General features: G+C 48.5%; 1 protein-coding gene across 1 annotated transcript in view; it reads left to right on the top strand.

Moving 5' to 3' along the window:
- The window catches only part of GDAP1 (ganglioside induced differentiation associated protein 1), a 53978-nt gene that overhangs the window by 30801 nt on the left and 1616 nt on the right, over positions 1-21561 (top strand). Inside the window, exons 3-4 of the mRNA XM_063923973.1 lie at positions 8907-9080; positions 14477-14571. Of these exons, the coding sequence (XP_063780043.1) occupies positions 8907-9080; positions 14477-14571 (269 nt within the window). The remainder of the gene's footprint in view (positions 1-8906; positions 9081-14476; positions 14572-21561) is intronic.

Genomic DNA, 21561 nt, shown 5'->3' with positions numbered 1-21561 from the left:
GCCGCCCTCAAGGATCCAGCAGATAGGAGGCTGGAAACTACACTGAAGAGTATATACACACATACTGGTGTTATACTGCGACCGGCAATAGCCTCAGCCTGGATGTGCAGTGCTGGGGTAGTGTGGTTGGATTCCCTGACTGAAAATATTGATACCCTGGATAGGTACAGTATTTTATTGACTCTAGAGCAATTAAAGGATGCGTTTCTTTATATGCGAGATGCTCAGAGGGATATTTGTACTCTAGCATCAAGGGTAAGCGCGATGTCCATATCTGCCAGAAGAAGTTTATGGACGCGACAGTGGTCAGGTGATGCGGATTCCAAAAGGCATATGGAAGTATTGCCATATAAAGGAGAGGAATTATTTGGGGTCGGTCTTTCGGACCTGGTGGCCACGGCAACTGCCGGCAAATCCACTTTTTTACCTCAGACCCCCTCCCAACAGAAAAAGACACCGTCTTTTCAGCCGCAGTCCTTTCGCTCCTATAAAAACAAGCGACCAAAAGGACAGTCTTATCTGCCGCGAAGCAGAGGAAAGGGTAAGAGAGGGCAGCAAGCAGCCCCTGCCCAGGACCAGAAGCCCGCCCCGGGTTCTACAAAGCCATCAGCATGACGCTGGGGCTTTACAAGCGGACTCAGGAGCGGTGGGGGGTCGACTCAAGATTTTCAGCAATCAGTGGGCTCGCTCACAAGTGGACCCGTGGATCCTGCAGATAATATCTCAGGGTTACATGTTGGAGTTCGAAAGGTCTCCCCCTCGCCGGTTCCTAAAGTCTGCTTTACCAACGTCTCCCTCAGAAAGGACGTCGGTATTGGAAGCCATTCACAAGCTGTATTCTCAGCAGGTGATAGTCAAGGTACCCCTCCTACAACAGGGAAAGGGGTATTATTCCACACTATTTGTGGTACCGAAGCCAGACGGTTCGGTAAGACCTATTCTAAACCTGAAATCCTTGAACCTGTACATACAAAAATTCAAGTTCAAGATGGAGTCACTCAGAGCAGTGATAGCGAATCTGGAGGAAGGGGACTTCATGGTGTCCCTGGACATAAAAGATGCTTATCTGCATGTCCCAATTTACCCCTCACACCAAGGGTATCTCAGGTTCGTGATACAAGACTGTCATTATCAGTTTCAAACGCTGCCGTTTGGTTTGTCCACGGCTCCTCGGGTCTTTACCAAGGTAATGACCGAAATGATGGTTCTTCTACGAAGAAAAGGCGTATTAATTATCCCTTACTTGGACGATCTCCTGATAAGGGCAAAGTCCAGAGAACAGCTGGAAGTCGGTGTAGCACTAACCCAGGTAGTGCTTCAGCAACACGGGTGGATTCTGAATCTTCCAAAATCTCAATTGACCCCGACAACACGTCTGCTGTTCCTGGGAATGATTCTGGACACGGTTCAGAAAAAGGTGTTTCTCCCGGAGGAGAAAGCAAGGGAGTTATCCGAACTTGTCAGGAACCTCCTAAAACCAGGAACTGTGTCAGTACATCAATGCACAAGAGTCCTGGGAAAGATGGTGGCTTCTTACGAAGCAATTCCATTTGGCAGATTCCATGCACGAACATTTCAGTGGGATCTGCTGGACAAATGGTCCGGATCGCATCTGCACATGCATCAGCGGATAACACTGTCACCAAGAACAAGGTTGTCTCTCCTGTGGTGGTTGCAGAGTGCCCATCTGTTAGAGGGCCGCAGATTCGGCATACAGGACTGGGTCCTGGTGACTACGGATGCCAGCCTACGAGGCTGGGGAGCAGTCACACAGGGAAGGAACTTCCAGGGCGTGTGGTCAAACCTGGAGACGTCCCTTCACATAAATATACTGGAGCTAAGAGCGATCTACAATGCTCTAAGCCTGGCAAAACCGCTGCTTCAGGGTCAGCCGGTGTTGATCCAGTCGGACAACATCACGGCAGTCGCCCACGTAAACCGACAAGGCGGCACGAGAAGCAGAAGAGCAATGACAGAAGCGGCAAGGATTCTGCGCTGGGCGGAAAATCATGTCATAGCACTGTCAGCAGTGTTCATCCCGGGAGTGGACAACTGGGAAGCAGATTTCCTCAGCAGACACGACCTTCACCCGGGAGAGTGGGGACTCCATCCAGAAGTCTTCCACATGATTGTGAACCGTTGGGAAAAACCAAAGGTGGACATGATGGCGTCTCGCCTCAACAAAAAATTGGACAGATATTGCGCCAGGTCAAGAGACCCTCAGGCAATAGCTGTGGACGCTCTGGTAACACTGTGGGTGTACCAGTCAGTGTATGTGTTCCCTCCTCTGCCTCTCATACCAAAGGTACTGAGAATTATACGGAAAAGGGGAGTAAGAACAATACTAGTGGCTCCGGACTGGCCAAGAAGAACTTGGTATCCGGAACTTCAAGAGATGCTCACGGAGGATCCGTGGCCTCTACCTCTAAGAAGGGATCTGCTTCAGCAGGGACCTTGTATGTTCCAAGACTTACCGCGTCTGCGTTTGACGGCATGGCGGTTGAACGCCGGATTCTAAAAGAAAAGGGCATTCCAGAGGAAGTTATTCCTACCTTGATGAAGGCTAGGAAGGAAGTGACTGTACAACATTATCACCGCATTTGGCGAAAATATGTTGCGTGGTGTGAGGCCAAAAAGGCCCCAACGGAAGAATTTCAATTGGGTCGATTCTTACATTTCCTGCAAGCAGGATTGTCTATGGGCCTAAAATTAGGGTCCATTAAAGTTCAAATTTCGGCCTTATCAATCTTCTTCCAGAAGGAATTGGCGTCAGTTCCTGAAGTACAAACTTTTGTCAAAGGTGTACTACATATACAACCCCCAATGGTGCCTCCAGTGGCACCGTGGGATTTGAACGTAGTTTTGAATTTTCTCAAATCTCATTGGTTTGAGCCTCTAAAATCGGTAGATTTAAAATACCTTACATGGAAGGTAACCATGTTATTGGCCCTGGCTTCAGCCAGGAGAGTTTCAGAGTTGGCGGCTTTATCGTACAAAAGCCCATATCTGATTTTCCATTCGGACAGGGCAGAACTGCGGACACGTCCTCATTTTCTCCCTAAGGTGGTTTCGGCTTTTCACTTGAACCAGCCTATTGTGGTGCCTGCGGCTACTAGCGACTTGGAGGACTCCAAGTTACTGGACGTTGTCAGAGCATTAAAAATATATATTTCAAGGACAGCTGAAGTCAGAAAATCTGACTCGTTGTTTATATTGTATGCACCCAACAAGATGGGTGCTCCTGCGTCTAAACAGACGATTGCACGTTGGATCTGTAGCACAATCCAATTTGCACATTCTGTGGCAGGCCTGCCACAGCCTAAATCTGTAAAGGCCCACTCCACAAGGAAAGTGGGCTCATCTTGGGCGGCTGCCCGAGGGGTCTCGGCATTACAACTTTGCCGAGCAGCTACGTGGTCAGGGGAGAACACGTTTGTAAAATTTTACAAATTTGATACTCTGGCTAAGGAGGACCTGGAGTTCTCTCATTCGGTGCTGCAGAGTCATCCGCACTCTCCCGCCCGTTTGGGAGCTTTGGTATAATCCCCATGGTCCTGACGGAGTCCCAGCATCCACTAGGACGTTAGAGAAAATAAGAATTTACTTACCGATAATTCTATTTCTCATAGTCCGTAGTGGATGCTGGGCGCCCATCCCAAGTGCGGATTGTCTGCAATGTTTGTACATAGTTATTGTTACAAAAATCGGGTTATTACTATTGTTGTGAGCCATCTTTTCAGAGGCTACTTCATTTGTTGTTATCATACTGTTAACTGGGTTCAGATCACAAGTTGTACGGTGTGATTGGTGTGGCTGGTATGAGTCTTACCCGGGATTCAAGATCCTTCCTTATTGTGTACGCTCGTCCGGGCACAGTACCTAGCTGAGGCTTGGAGGAGGGTCATAGGGGGAGGAGCCAGTACGCTCCATGTGATCCTAAAAGCTTTATTTAGATGTGCCCTGTCTCCTGCGGAGCCCGCTATTCCCCATGGTCCTGACGGAGTCCCAGCATCCACTACGGACTATGAGAAATAGAATTATCGGTAAGTAAATTCTTATTTTTTGGGACCAGGACCAGGCGCAGAGCCCGATGCTGGTTGCTTAAATATGGGGGAACCCCTGTCATTTTTTTTCCCATATTTCGGCAACCTGGATCGGCTCAAAGAGCCCGAGGCTGGTTATGCTTAGGAGGGGGGACCCCACGCAATTTTTTTTTAAAATTTTACAGTGTTTAATTAAAAAAAAAAAAAAAATAGAACCCCAGCACGGATCACACAGATCCGGCTGAGATTAATTGTAAAAAAGTCGGCAGTGTTTTGCTAATCACTGCCGTAAAAAACACAAAAAAAACACGAATGACATCGACATCGGAAGAAAAGAAAAACCCGAATACGACAGCTTAGTAAATCCATCGTAACAAATTCAAAAAGTTGCAGTTTTACACTTTCGATGTCATTCGTGATTGAACTTTGACCTGAAACGGGAAAATACGAATCTTAGTAAATTTACCCCTCTGTCTGAGGAGCTTGATACCTTGGACAAGGATACTATATTGCTGACCCTGGGGCATATAAAAGATGCTGTCCTATACATGAGGGATGCCCAGAGAGACATTTGCCTACTGGGCTCTAGAATAAATGCAATGTCAATTTCTGCCAGAAGGGTCCTGTGGACTCGGCAATGGACAGGTGATGCCGACTCAAAAAAGCACATGGAGGTTTTACCTTATAAGGGTGAGGAATTGTTTGGGGACGGTCTCTTGGACCTAGTTTCCACAGCTACGGCTGGGAAGTCAAATGTTTTGCCATATATTCCCTCTCAACCTAAGAAAGCACCGTATTACCAAATGCAGTCCTTTCGATCACAAAGAGGCAAGAAAGTCAGAGGTGCGTCCTTTCTTGCCAGAGGCAGGGGTAGAGGAAAGAAGCTGCACAATACAGCTAGTTCCCAGGAACAGAAGTCCTCCCCGGCTTCCACTAAATCCACGCATGACGCTGGGGCTCCACAGGTGGAGCCAGGAGCGGTGGAGGCGCGTCTCCGAAATTTCAGCCACCAGTGGGTTCGCTCACGGGTGGATCCCTGGGCTATACAGATTGTGTCTCAGGGATACAAGCTGGAATTCGAAGTGATGCCCCCTCACCGTTACCTCAAATCGGCCCTGCCAGCTTCCCCCATAGAAAGGGAAGTAGTGTTAGTGGCAATTCACAAATTATATCTCCAGCAGGTGGTGGTAAAGGTTCCCCTCCCTCAACAGGGAAGGGGTTACTATTCCACAATGTTTGTGGTTCCGAAACCGGACGGTTCGGTCAGACCCATATTGAATTTAAAATCCCTGAACATTTACCTGAAAAGGTTCAAGTTCAAGATGGAATCGCTCAGGGCGGTCATTGCAAGCCTGGAAGAGGGGGATTTTATGGTGTCTCTGGACATAAATGATGCTTACCTGCATGTCCCCATTTATCCACCTCATCAGGAGTACCTCAGATTTGTGGTACAGGACTGTCATTACCAATTCCAGACGTTGCCGTTTGGTCTGTCCACTGCACCGAGAATATTTTCCAAGGTAATGTCAGAAATGATGGTGCTTCTGCGAAAGCAAGGAGTTACAATTATCCCATACTTGGACGATCTCCTCATAAAGGCGAGGTCCAGAGAGCAGTTGCTGATCAGCGTAGCACACTCTCGGGAGGTGTTACAACAGCACGGCTGGATTCTGAATATTCCAAAGTCGCAGCTGATTCCTACGACGGGTCTGCCCCTCCTGGGCATGATTCTGGACACAGACCAGAAGAAGGTGTTTCTCCCGGAGGAGAAGGCCCAGGAGCTCGTGACTCTGGTCAGAGACCTCTTAAAACCAAAACAGGTGTCGGTGCATCTATGCACGCGAGTCCTGGGAAAGATGGTGGCATCATACGAAGCCATTCCCTTCGGCAGGTTCCATGCGAGGACCTTTCAGTGGGATCTGTTGGACAAGTGGTCCGGATCGCATCTTCAGATGCATCGGCTGATCACCCTATCCCCCAGGGCCAGGGTGTCTCTTCTGTGGTGGCTGCAGAGTGCTCACCTTTTCGAGGTCCACAGGTTCGGCATACAGGACTGGGTCCTGGTGACCACGGATGCAAGCCTCCGAGGGTGGGGGGCAGTCACTCAGGGAAGAAACTTCCAGGGGCTGTGGTCAAGTCAAGAGACTTGTCTGCACATCAATATCCTGGAACTAAGGGCCATATACAACGCCCTGAGTCAAGCGGAGCCTCTGCTTCGCAACCAACCGGTGCTGATTCAGTCAGACAACATCACCGCAGTGGCTCATGTAAACCGCCAGGGCGGCACAAGAAGCAGGGTGGCAATGGCAGAAGCCACCAGAATTCTTCGTTGGGCGGAGAATCATGTGCAAGCACTGTCAGCAGTGTTCATTCCGGGAGTGGACAACTGGGAAGCAGACTTCCTCAGCAGGCACGACCTTCACCCGGGATAGTGGGGACTTCATCAAGAAGTCTTCACACAGATTACAAATCGATGGGAACTGCCACAGGTGGACATGATGGCATCCCGCCTCAACAAAAAGCTACAAAGGTATTGCGCCAGGTCAAGAGACCCTCAGGCGATAGCTGTGGACGCACTAGTGACACCGTGGGTGTTCCAGTCGGTTTATGTGTTTCCTCCTCTTCCTCTCATACACAAGGTGCTGAGAATCGTAAGAAAAAGAGGAGTGAGAACAATACTCATTGTTCCGGATTGGCCAAGAAGGGCTTGGTATCCGGAACTGCTAGAAATGCTCACAGAGGACCCATGGCCTCTGCCTCTCAGACAGGATCTGTTGCAACAGGGGCCCTGTCTGTTCCAAGACTTACCACGGCTGCGTTTGACGGCATGGCGGTTGAACGCCGGATCCTAGCGGAAAAAGGCATTCCGGATGAGGTTATTCCTACGCTGATAAAGGCTAGGAAGGACGTGACAGCAAAACATTATCACCGTATATGGCGAAAATATGTTGCTTGGTGTGAGGCCAGGAAGGCCCCTACAGAGGAATTCCAACTGGGCCGTTTCCTTCACTTCCTACAGGCGGGAGTGACTATGGGCTTAAAATTAGGGTCCATTAAGGTCCAGTTTTCGGCCCTATCCATTTTCTTTCAAAAGGAACTGGCTTCTCTTCCTGAAGTTCAGACGTTTGTAAAGGGAGTGCTGCATATTCAGCCCCCTTTTGTGCCACCAGTGGCACCTTGGGACCTTAACGTGGTGTTGAGTTTCCTGAAATCTCACTGGTTTGAGCCACTTAAGACCGTGGAGTTAAAATATCTCACGTGGAAAGTGGTCATGCTATTGGCCTTAGCTTCGGCTAGGCGTGTGTCTGAATTGGCGGCTTTGTCATGTAAAAGCCCCTATCTGGTTTTCCATATGGACTGGGCAGAGTTACGGACTCGTCCGCAATTTCTGCCGAAGGTGGTGTCATCCTTTCATTTGAACCAACCTATTGTGGTGCCTGCGGCTACTCGTGACTTGGAGGATTCCAAGTTACTAGATGTAGTCAGGGCTTTGAAGATTTATGTAGCAGAACGGCTGGAGTCAGGAAAACTGACTCGCTGTTTACCCTGTATGCATCCAACAAGCTGGGTGCTCCTGCTTCAAAGCAAACTATTGCTCGCTGGATCTGTAACACGATTCAGCAGGCTCATTCTGCGGCTGGATTGCCGCATCCAAAATCAGTAAAAGCCCATTCCACAAGGAAGGTGGGCTCTTCTTGGGCGGCTGCCCGAGGGGTCTCGGCATTACAGCTTTGCCGAGCAGCTACTTGGTCGGGTTCAAACACCTTTGCAAAGTTCTACAAGTTTGATACCCTGGCTGAGGAGGACCTTGAGTTTGCTCATTCGGTGCTGCAGAGTCATCCGCACTCTCCCGCTCGTTTGGGTGCTTTGGTATAATCCCCATGGTCCTTACGGAGTCCCCAGCATCCACTAGGACGTTAGAGAAAATAAGATTTTACTTACCGGTAAATCTATTTCTCGTAGTCCGTAGTGGATGCTGGGCGCCCGTCCCAAGTGCGGACTTCTTCTGCAATACTTGTATATAGTTATTGCTTAAATAAGGGTTATGTTATGGTTGCATCAGGTTTGTCTGATGCTCTGTTGTTGTTCATACTGTTGACTGGGTAAGTTTATCACGAGTTATACGGTGTGATTGGTGTGGCTGGTATGAGTCTTACCCTGGATTCCAAAATCCTTTCCTTGTACTGTCAGCTCTTCCGGCACAGTTTCCTTAACTGAGGTCTGGAGGAGGGGTATAGAGGGAGGAGCCAGTGCACACCAGTAGTCCTAATTCTTTCTTAAAGTGCCCTGTCTCCTGCGGAGCCCGTCTATTCCCCATGGTCCTTACGGAGTACCCAGCATCCACTACGGACTACGAGAAATAGATTTACCGGTAAGTAAAATCTTATTTTTACATGGCCTGGCATATACACAATGCAATTACTACTGTACACCCCGGGAACCCTGCCTGCGCATATGCCACCCATGCAGAACTGGATACACATTGTATATACAGCCAGCTCTGCTTAATAAGCAAAATTTGCCTTCTCTGGGGCTCATTTTACTCCTGTGATTTAGGGGGACATTTACTAAACAGTGATAAGAGCGGAGAAGTGAGCCAGTGGAGAAGTTAACCATGGCAACCAATCAGCACTGAGGTAGCATCTATAATTTGCATACTGTAAAATTATACAGAGCTGCTGATTGGTTGATGGGGCAACTTCTCCACTGGCTCACTTCTCAGCTCTTATCACTGCTTAGTAAATGTTCCCCTTGGACACAAATGACATCCATCAGCGTGACCTCACAATCTTTCTTTCTCTATGTTCATTTAGTATTGAATCTGGTTGCGTTTATTTGTTGACGTGTACCTGTTCTCTGCAGAGAAAACACCAAGACTGGTGCCAGAAGAGGGGAGCGTCTACTTTATCAGAGTGCAACACTACAGAGAGCTACTGGACTCACTGCCCATGGATGCATATACTCATGGCTGCATCCTACACCCGGAGCTAACGGTAGACTCTATGATACCAGCGTATGCAACATCAAGGATTCGCAGTAAGTATATAATGCAGACATGGCAGAGATCTCCCATATTTATAAGATAAAAACATTGGTTCTCTACCTGTAGTTTGTTTGTTTTTGAGTTCGATTATTTTAGCCCTGCTGCTGGGATACTGCCCCCCAAAAGGAGCTTGATAGTTTATGATGATCCCTTTGCAATACTATTGGGTTGGCCAATAAAACCTCTCTAAAAGGTGATTGCTCTTCACATGGAAAGTCTTCTTAGAGGATTTATTTATTTGTTGGGGTGGGGGGGGGGGGGGTGAGGGGTCGTGGGGGGGGGGGGTTGAATATATGTAGTTCCATTGCAGCTATATGAGACACTTGCAAAATTTAGGTATGTACTTAGTGATGTTTGGTTCTCTATTTACTCTCAAGATGAGAGATATTTTACTCAGGATATATATATAGAAAAATTGTCTCATTATTTTATATTTTATTTTGACCCAATCAAAATGATACAGTATTGAGATTGGGATGCAGTTAATATACTGGCTGTCGTGATCCCGGCGTTCAGGAGACTGACACCGGAATCCCAACAGCCTGTGACATGCCACCGGACAAAATCCTGACAAATGCGGTGTATTCTCACTCGATTGGTCCACACCACCAACCGAGTGTGAATATAACCTGTGGCAAGCGAAGCGAGCCAGCGGGCCCGAAGCGTGGTGAGCATAGCGAGCCCACGAGGGGACTTGCTGCCGGGATTCCAACAGATGTGATGTCACTGTCGGTATAGTGACAGACGTTATCCTGTCTGCCGGTAAATCATATGTATTCCTTGAGATTAACTAAAAAAAGCAGCATCTAAAAACACATTTATAATATTAATAAAATAATAGTTATGTGTACCCCAAGCTGCAAATAGCGATGCAACTGGAATTTTTAGGATCACCTCTCGGGCGCATTCGCAGGGCCCGTGCTGCGCATGCGCCCGCATTTACTGTGGGCGGCCCCGCAGAAAATGCGAACGCCTCTACCTGTCAATCAGGCAGAGGCGTTTGCGGGGCAGGGGGCACTGCTTAAAAATGAGGGCGGTGGTAATCGAACAGGGGGCGTTATCGGAGCGGCTACGTGACGTCACATGCAGCCGCTGCAATCACAAAAATGGCTGCGGGCCTCCTGCGGGTACAGCCGGGCTCCGCCGGCAGGAGGCTACACTATTTTTAGCGATCACGCTGAAATTGTTATTTTTTGCCCATCAGGTCCTTGTCCTTAGACCACTGCTCAAGCAGGCAGGAGGGTTGGTTGATGCCTGTACTCAATCACATTAGAAATAAGTGCCAGTCGAAATACTGGGCTTTTTATCCCTTCCTTCTCTCAGTGCAGTAGTCATTTACTGTATTTGTGTTTTATAAACTAGAGGAGGTGAATTGATATCTTCTGTGCCATTTAAGCAAGTGGTAGTGTACTTAGTAGAAGATTTTATGCCATGGCACCATCATGGAGGAAATACGTGAATATCCCTTCCTATGTACCCTTACCATCATGTGACTATCCCTCACCAGGTACCCTTACCATAATGTGACTGTCCATCGTATGGTACCCTTACCATCATGTGAGTATCCCTCACCTGGTACCCTTACCATCATGTAAATATCCCTCACCTAGTACCCTAACCATCATGTGACTATCCCTCACCTGGTACCTTTACCATCTTGTGAATATCCCTCACCTGGTACCCTTAACATCATGTGACTATAGCTTTCATGGTACCCTTATCATCATGTGACTATCCCTCTCATGGTACCCTTACCACCATGTGACTATCCCTCGCCTGGTACCCTTACCATCATGTGACTATAGCTCTTATGGTATACTTACCATCATGTGACTATCCCTATCATGGTACCCTTACCATCATGTGACTATCCCTCTCATGGTACCCTTACCATCATGTGACTATCCCTTTTTTGGTACCCTTTCCATCATGTGACTATACCTTGTCTGATACCCTTACCATTATGTGAATATCCCTCGCCTGGTACCCTTACCATCATGTGAATATCTCTTGCCTGGTACCCTTACCATCATGTGAATATTCCTCGCCTGGTACCCTTACCATCATGTGTCTATAGCTCTCATGGAACCCTTACCATCATGTGACTAACCCTCTCATGGTACCCTTACCATCATTTGACTATAGCTCATGGTACCCTTACCATCATGTGAATATAACTCACCTAGTACCCTTATCATCATGTGACTATCACTTTCTTGGTACCCTTACCATCATGTGACTATCCCTCACCTGGCACTTTTACCATCATGTGAATATCCCTCACCTGGAACCCTGACCATAATGTGAATATCCCTCACAAATTACCCTTACCATCATGTGAATATCCCTCACCTGGTACCCTTACCATCATGTGAATGTCCCTCTCCTGTACCCGTACCATCATGTGAATATTCCTCACCTAGTACCCTTACCATCATGTGACTATCCCTCTCATGGCACCCTTACCATCATCTGACTACAACTTTCATGGTACCCTTATAATCATGTGAATATCCCTCACCTGGTACCCTTACCATCATGTGAATATTCCTCACCTAGTACCTTTACCATCATGTGACTATCCCTTTCTTGGTACCCTTACCATAATGTGAATATCCCTCACCTGGCACCCTTACCATCATGTGAATATCCCTCACCTGGTACCCTTACCATCATGTGACTATCCCTCACCTGGTACCCTTACCATCATGTGAATGTCCCTCGCCTGTACCCTTACCATCATGTGAATATTCCTCACCTAGTACCCTTAACATCATGTGAATATCCCTCACCTGGTACTCTTACCATCATGTAAATATCCCTCACCTGGTACCCTTACCATCATGTGAATACCCCTCGCATTGGTACCCTAACCATCTTGTGACTATCTCTCTCATGGTACCCTTACCATCATGTGAATATCTCTCGCCATGTTACCCTTACCATCATGTGACTATAGCTCTCATGGTACCCTTACCATCATGTGACTAACCTTCGCCTAGTACCCTTACCATCATGTGACTATAGCTCTCATGGTACACTTACAATCATGTGACTATCCCTCTCATGGTACCCTTACCATCATGTGACTATCGCTCTCATGGTACCCTTACCATCATGTGAATATACCTCTCCAGGTACCCTTACCATCATGTGACTTTACCTCGCCTGGTACAATTACCATCATGTGAATATCCCTCGCCTGGTACCAATACCATCATGTGAATATCCCTCTCCAGTTACCCTTACCATCATGTGAATATCCCTCGCCTGGTACCCTTACCATCATGTCAATATCCCTCTCCAGGTACCCTTACCATCATGTGACTATACCTCGCCTGGTACCATTACAATCATGTGAATATCCCTCACCGGGTACCCTTACCATCATGTGAATATCTCTCGCCTGGTACCCTTACCATCATGTGAATATCCCTCTCCAGTTACCCTTACCATCATGTGAATATCCCTCGTATGGTACCCTTACCATCTTGTGACTATCCCTTTCTTGGTACCCTTACCATAATGTGCATATCCCTCACCTGGCACCCTTACCATCATGTGAATATCCCTCACCTGGTACCCTTACCATCATGTGAATATCCCTCACAAATTACCCTTACTATCATGTGACTATCCCTTTCTTGGTACCCTTACCATAATGTGAATATCCCTCACCTGGCACCCTTACCATCATGTGAATATCCCTCACAAATTACCCTTACCATCATGTGAATATCCCTCACCTGGTACCCTTACCATCAAATGAATATCCCTCACAAATTACCCTTACCATCATGTGACTATCCCTTTCTTGGTACCCTTACCATAATGTGAATATCCCTCACCTGGTACACTTACCATCATGTGAATATTCCTCACCTAGTACCCTTACCATCATATGAATATCCCTCACCTGTACCCTTACCATCATGTAAATATTCCTCACCTGGTACCCTTACCATCATGTGAATACCCCTCGCATGGTACCCTTACCATCATGTGAATATCTCTCTCATGGTACCCTTACCATTATGTGACTATAGCTCTCATGGTACCCTTACCATCATGTGACTATCCCTCTCATGGTACCCTTACCATCATGTGACTATAGGTCTCATGGTACCCTTACAGTCATGTGACTATCCTTCTCATGGCACCCTTACCATCTCCATCATGTGACTATCCCTTTCATGGTACCCTTACCATCAAGTGAATATTTCTCACCTGGAACCCTTACCATCATGTGAATATCCCTCACCTGGTACCCTTACCATCATGTCAATATCCCTCGCCTGGTACCCTTACCATCATGTGACTATACCTCGCCTGGTACCCTTACCATCATGTAAATATCCCTCTCCAGTTACCCTTACCATCATGTGAATATCCCTCGTATGGTACCCTAACCATCATGTGACTATCCCTCACCTGTACCCTTACCATCATGTGACTATCCCTTTCATGGTACCCTTACCATCAAGTGAATATTTCTCACCTGGTACCCTTACCATCATGTGAATATCCCTCACCTGGTACCCTTACCATCATGTGAAGCCAGGAGCCTCACAGTGCCACAAGGCAGCCTTTGCAATTCTCCTGAGCTGGAAATAGCAGAAGATTCCTCCAGTCCAGTTCCCAGCTTGAAGTAATGGCTTGGGGAGAAACACCCAACTATTACCTATATAGGGTAGCAGGGCATAAAGAGGGAGGATCTGCAAATATTGATAAACCCTTTAAGCTAAATAAATACTACTTGGCAGACATTGGACACTTGCAACCTTATTAGTTTTGAGCATAATGCTGCTGTAATGCACTTATCTGACACTTGAAAGAAGCATGCTATTTGCTTTTACTTTGATGTCTAATGTTAAGCTGGTTAATTGCTGCTCGATGTGCGACCCAGCTGACGGCAAGATGCAATGTAACGATACATCGCACGTGCTGTACACACTGCATGAGCCGGTGTACGAAGGCGCAGTGTGTCATTACAGCATGCATGTAACTGCATGCCTTCGTTCCATCTAATGTGCAGCACATGAGATGTGAAGATGCGATGAACGACCGCCATGCATGTGCATTTGGTTGTAAACACTATGCAATGCATAAGATATATCATACCAATCCATGTCAGAATGACATACTGTATCATACCATATATCTTATAGGTAAACAAAATGGACTGCATGTAAGAGCAGAAGGTGCACCTACAGTATGAGCACATTGCAGTACACTGATTAGATGTGCATTTGTGCCTTGGGTGACCTATGGCCTATGATTATGTATTGGAATAGACCAGAGTTCAGTTTTAGATGAATAATTTAAAGATATAAGTGATAAGTGGTAATTTATTTCTAAACTCAGATTATTTGTCTCTTTCGCCCTTCAGCTCAAATAGGCAGCACAGAATCAGAGCTTAAAAGACTTGCTGAAGAAAATCCAGATCTTGAAGATGCTTACATTGCAAAACAAAAACGCCTAAAGGTAAGTTAATTACGTTATATAAAGTGGACCTGTCACCAAGCGAGGCGTTTAATATTGCTAAATAGGTGTATGTTAGATAGACACCATGGAAACATATGTAGTAGGTTGTCTGAACCTCACTGAACTGTAAAATTCCAACGGTACTATAACAGGATATGTAAGTGGCTCACAAATCCCACACTTTCCCAAGACAAGTGAATTAAACGTCCTCACTGTCACATGACCTTTAAACTTGCCTCAAAACTCTCACTGTACTGGTACAGGACCCATCAGACAGCCTGTGTACACCTACATTACTGGTACAGGACCTGTCAGCCGGCCACTGTACACTCACTGTGCTGGTATAGGACCCGTCAGACAGCCACTGTACAATCACTGTACTCATACAGGACCAGTCAGCAGAGGTGTATCTAGGGGTCTGAGCGCCCCTGGCAAAGTAAGGAACTGGCGCCCCCCACTTCCCCCACCCAGGGACACAGAGGGGGGAGTTACAGGGAGGGTGAGGTCAGGGACAATGAGGCGGGCGGCTTACAGGGAGGCTGAGGTCAGGGACACTGAGGGGCAATTACAGGGAGGGTGTGGGCAGGGACACTGAGGGGAAATTACAGGGAGGGTACAGGGGGTGACACTGAGGTGGAATTACAGGAGGGTGTGGGCAGGGACACAGAGCGGGGAGTCTCAGGGAGAAGGAGGTCAGGGACACTAGGGGGGAATTACAGGGAGGGTTCGGGTAGGGAAAATGAGAGGGAGGGGCTACAGGGAGGCTGAGGTCAGGGACACTGAGGGGCAATTACAGGGAGGGTGTGGGCAGGGACACTGAGGGGAAATTACAGGGAGGGTGTGGGCAGGGACACTGAGGGGAAATTACAGGGAGGGTACAGGCAGGGACACTGAGCGGGGAGTCTCAGGGAGACGGAGGTCAGGGACACTTAAGGGGGAATTACAGGGAGGGTTCGGGTAGGGAAAATGAGAGGGAGAAGCTACAGGGAGGCTGAGGTCAGGGACACTGAGGGGCAATTACAGGTAGGGTGTGGGCAGGGACACTGAGGGGAAATTACAGGGAGGGTACAGGCAGGGACACTGAGGTGGAATTACAGGAGGGTGTGGGCAGGGACACTGAGCGGGGAGTCTCAGGGAGACGGAGGTCAAGGACACTAAGGGGGAATTACAGGGAGGGTTCGGGTAGGGAAAATGAGAGGGAGGGGCTACAGGGAGGCTGAGGTCAGGGACACTGAGGGACAATTACAGGGAGGGTGCGGGAAGGGACACTGAGAGGGAATTACAGGAGTGTGCGGCAGGGACACTGAGGGGGGAGTCACAGGGAAACTGAGGTCAGGAACACTGAGGGAGAATTACATGGAGGGTGCAGGCAGGGACACTGAGGAGAGATTACAAAGGGTGTGCGGGCAGGGAAACTGAGATGGAATTATGGGGAGGGTGCAGGCAGGGACACTGAGGGACAATTACAGGGAGGGTGTGGACAGGGACACTGAGGAGCAGTGCCGTAACTAGACATTTTAGCGCTGTGTGCAAGAAACAGGCTCAGCACCCCCCCCCCCTTCATATTTAAAATAGGGCCAGTGCGCGCTGTAGGTGTGCGCCAAAACTATATGGGTGTGATTTTATGTGGAAGGGGCGTGGCCACAAAATATTACCAATTCATATTATGCTGCACAGTGGTCTCCATTAATCAAATGACATCATTTACACACATCATGTCAGGTAGAGCCCCATTTTACACATTATTCCAGGTAGAGCCCCTTTTACACATTACGGCAGGTAGAGCCCCTATTACAAGTTACGGCAGGTAGAGCCCCCTTTTACACATTACTGCAGGCAGAGCCCCCTTTTACACATTACTGCAGGCAGAGCTCCCTTTTACACGTTACGGCAGGCAGAGCTCCCTTTTACACATTACGGCAGGCAGAGCTCCCTTTTACACGGTACGGCAGGCAGAGCTCCCTTTTACACATTACGGCAGGCAGAGCTCCCTTTTACACGTTACAGCAGGCAGAGCTCCCTTTTACACATTACGTGCCAGTTCTCTGTCCTCAGTGCCTATGTACTGTGGGCCGAGAACATTCGGCACACACTTAGCTACGGCCCTGTACAAAAATCATGAGAACTCGGAGGTAGGCAATGTCTGCTCTCCAGCTATGGTGGAACCACAAGTCCAAGCATGCTCTATCATGTAATGTCTGTCAGTGCATGATGGGACTTGTGGTTCCACAGAATGAGGACACAGGCACTTCTCTCCTCTCAACTTTCTAACGGCCAACATGAAGAGTCCCCACCACTTGCTGCTGTTCTGTTCACCCAGTTGTAGTTGTGTGGCTGCTGCATGATCCTGATCTCATGGGACACTGTCAATCCATTGCCCGGAGACCAGGCCACTCACTGACAAGCAGAGGCTGGGGCAGAGGGGCTGCTTAGGTGCAGTCCAGGATCTCGCTGGCCGCTCACTGCCGCTGTGTGTGGTTGTAGATCTAGAGATTTTTAGCCGGCATGTCCTCTGGGAGTACAGGTCTACAGGAGTGCAGAAGATTGTCACTGTAACCTCCAGGTAGGAGGGGGAGGACGTGACTGCCGGGTTGCCATTGTATGCACTGCATTGTAACTGGCAGGAGCGGGTGCGAGGTGAGGGGAGGATCGGGCACTACAGCAACCCGCAGCTCACTTTGAACCTACGGTGGCGGCAGCGGAGGGGATCGGGCAGTATTGCCGCGACTCATTATAACCTCTGGTGGAGGGGGGGCGAGTGGTCTGGCTGTACTGTAAGCTCTGGTTTCTGAGGGTGGGGGCAGGGCTTTACTGCCCGCGGCTGCACTTTAACTACCGCAGGCTCACATTGCATTGTGGAACTATGGGTGTTACCAGCTGTACTGCGCCCACATTGCATGTGCGCTGTGTGCCAGGTACCGCTGGCACACACCTAGTTAAGGCCCTGCTGAAGAGGAATTACGGGGAGGGTGCGGGCTGAGACACTGAGATGGAATTACGGGGAGGGTGCTGGCAGGAACACTGAGGAGGAATTACGAGGAGGGTGCGGGCAGGGACACTGAGATGAAATTACGGGGAGGGTGCAGGCAGGGAGACTGAGGGGGAATTACGAGGAGTGTGCAGGCAGGAACACTGAGGGGGAATTACGGTTAGGGTGCGGGTATGGACAATGAGAGGGAATTACGGGGAGGGTGCGGGTATGGACAATGAGAGGGAATTACGGGGAGGGTGCAGGCAGAGAAACTAAGAGGGAATTACGGTTAGAGTGCTCGTAGGGACACAGAGGGAATTATGAGGAGGGTGCTGGCAGGGAGACTGAGGGGGAATTACGAGGAGTGTGCAGGCAGGGACACTGAGGGGGAATTACGAGGAGTGCGCAGGCAGGGACACTGAGGGGGAATTACGAGGAGTGCGCAGGCAGGGACACTGAGGGAATTACGGGGAGGGTGCGGGTAGGGACACTGAGAGGGAATTACGATTAGGGTGCGGGTAGGGACACTGGGAGGGAATTACGGGGAGGGTGCAGGCAGGGAGACTGAGGGGGAATTACGAGGAGTGTGCAGGCAGGGACACTGAGGGGGAATTACGAGGAGTGCGCAGGCAGGGACACTGAGGGAATTACGGGGAGGGTGCGGGTAGGGACACTGACAGGGAATTACGATTAGGGTGCGGGTAGGGACACTGAGAGGGAATTACGGGGAGGGTGCGGGTAGGGACACTGAGGGGGAATTATGGTTAGGGTGCGGGTAGGGATACTGAGAGGGAATTATGGGAGTGTATGGGCAGGGTCACTGAAGGGGCAGTTAGAGGGATGGTACGGGCAGTGACACTAAGGGGGAATTACAAGGAGGGTGCGGACAGGGACACCGAGGGGATATATGCACACATGCATACAGTTAAAAACCCCTCTCTAGGTGTGATTGCACTACATGTCCCAGCAAATCCAATTGACAAGGTGTGCTGGGACTTGTAGTCTCAACACAGCTGGACAGGCAGTCACTGGTCTAGATACCTCTCCATACAGAGCTCTTTGTAAGCTGTGATCCAGACTGCCAGGATAGACCATGCAGTGCAGCTACGGTACCGCAGAAAATGTACAGGTATGCTCATGCTGCACTGCTGACTGGTGCTGATTGTAGTGGCTGCTGTTTGGTGACAGACCGAGTGGGACCAATGAGAAGGGGAGCGGATGAGGAAGAGGAGGTGCCTCACCCCCTCCCCATACTTGGAAGTGCCCGGCTCCCTGGCTATATTCACCATCATTGTGACTGTAGTCACAGAGAGTGTCAGAGTGCAATAAGCTACTGAGAGTTCAGCAGTGGATGAGCACTGCTAAGGGATGAACTCAGTGAGAACTACTATGTCATTCTACCCCCTGGCACGGGTGGCACTGCCGGGCAGCGCCCTCCTCTTGGCCGGCGCCCCTGGCAAGTGCCATCCTGGCCAATAGGAAGATACACCCCTGCTCGTCAGATCGCCACTGTATAATCACTGTACTGGTACAGCACCCATCAGACAGCCAGTGTACACCTACATTACTGGTACAGGACCTGTCAGGCGGCCACTGTACAATCACTTTACTCATACAGGACCCATCAGACAGCCAGTGTACACCTACAGCACTGGTACAGGACCTGTAAGACGGCCACTGTACAATCACTTTACTGGTACAGGACCCATCAGACAGCCAGTGTACACCTTCAGCACTGGTACAGGACCTGTAAGACGGCCACTGTACAATCACTTTACTGGTACAGGACCCATCAGACAGCCAGTGTACACCTTCAGCACTGGTACAGGACCTGTAAGACGGCCACTGTACAATCACTTTACTGGTACAGGACCCATCAGACAGCCAGTGTACACCTACAGCACTGGTACAGGACCTGTCAGACAGTCACTGTACACTCACAGTACAGGTATAGGACCCGTCAGGCGGCCAGTGTACACCCACAGTACTGGTACAGGACCTGTCAGGCGGCCAGTGTACACCCACAGTACTGGTACAGGACCTGTCAGGCGGCCAGTGTACACCCACAGTACTGGTACAGGACCTGTCAGGTGGCCAGTGTACACCCACAGTACTGGTACAGGACCTTTCAGGCGGCCACTGTATACTCACTGTGCTGGTATAGGACCTGTCAGACGGCCAGTGTACACCCACAGTACCAGTACAGGACTCATTAGACAGCTAGTGTACACCTACAGCACTGGTACAGGACCTTTCAGACGGCCACTGTACACTCACAGTACTGGTACAGGACCCGTTAGGCGGCCAGTGTACACTCATTGTGCTGGTACAGAATCTGTAAGACAGTCACTGTACTGGTACAGGACCTGTCAGGCGGCCACTGGTCCAGTACAGTGAGTGTACAGTGGCCGTCTGACAGGTCCTTTACCAGTACTGTGGGTGTACACTTGTCGCCTGATGGGTCTTGCCCCTTTGTAAAAACATCCGAGATCGGCCAGCATCCCGCCCCTCCAGCAAACTCGGACCCTATTACTTCTCGTACCAAATGGCGTGGTCTGTCTAATTTATTGCCAGACAAACTTGCTTCAAGGGGCGGATCTTAGCCGTGTTGCTATGAATGAATCACCGTTGTTCCCCGTCTTTACTCCTTGTTACTCCAAATGACATAAAAAAGAAAACTTTCCATAGTGTAAACTGTACAGAATATTTATTATTAAAAGCAAGCATAAACTATGCGTACCAAAAACAATAGTCTACTGATTACAGGAAGAAAAATAGACATGAAAAAATTTAAGACACAATACACATGGTGAAACTCCTACCGGATGGTAATGTCCACTAACAAAAGTAGACAAACAAGGCTTGAACCATGGAGGATAACAAGCGTCCCTGGAAATCGTCCAAACGATCCTTTGGTCAGCTTTCCACCATCTGTAGCTCTTTCCTCACCAACGCGTTTCAATACAGTTGTATCTTTTTCAAGGCATGAGGAAAGTCCCACAGATGGGGTAATTTTTACCCCTACACATTAAATTTCTATATACACAAAACCAGTTCTGGAGCAACTGTCCTGAATCCCTATCCATAATAAGTAGAAACAACTCCACTTTTAAGTCCATGCCACATTCTCTAGAATTCTTTTCACATCACATCCTGTTTATAATGGTACAGAAAGCCCGCCAAAAAACATATCCTGGAAGTGTCCTTTACAATCAAACTGAGATAAAGGGAAACACAGCCGATATCTGGAAGCGGCATCATACTTCCGGTCACGGCAGTGAACTTATGGTTGCGGCTTTTAGATCCTCGGCTGCTCTCATTCGATGGGGACAGAATTGAATTATGCACAGAGGACTTCCAGTGGGGAGATCTTACTGTAAAGGACACTTCCAGGATATGTTTTTTGGCGGGCTTTCTGTAGCATTATAAACAGGATGTGATGTGAAAGGAATTCTAGAGAATGTGGTCTGGACTTAAAAGCGGAGTTATTTCTACATGTATTATGGATAGGGATTCAGGACAGTTGCTCCAGAACTGGTTTTATGTATATAGAAATTTAATGTGTAGGGGTATAAATTCCCCCATCTGTGGGACTTTCCTCATGCCTTGAAAAAGATACAACTGTATTGAAACGCGTTGGTAAGGAAAGAGCTACAGATGGTGGAAAGCTGACCGAAGGATCGTTTGGATGATTTCCAGGAACGCCTGTTATCCTCCATGGTTCGAGCCTTGTTTGTCTACTTTTGTTAGTGGACATTACTATCCGGTAGGAGTCTCACCATGTGTATTGTATCTTAAATTGTTTCATGTCTATTTAACATTAAATTATTGCTTTTGGTACACAAAGTTTATGCTTGTTTTTAATATTAAATATTCTGTACAGTTTTACACTATGGAAAGTTTTCTTTTTTATGTCATATGGAGTAACAAGGAGTAAAGACGGGGAACAATGGTGATTCATTCATAGCAACACGGCTCAGATCCGCCCCTTGAAGTGAGTTTGTCTGCCAATAAATTTG

Source organism: Pseudophryne corroboree, chromosome 5, assembly GCF_028390025.1.
Source record: "Pseudophryne corroboree isolate aPseCor3 chromosome 5, aPseCor3.hap2, whole genome shotgun sequence".
NCBI lineage: Eukaryota > Metazoa > Chordata > Amphibia > Anura > Myobatrachidae > Pseudophryne > Pseudophryne corroboree.
This window is presented reverse-complemented; position numbering and strand designations above follow the sequence as displayed.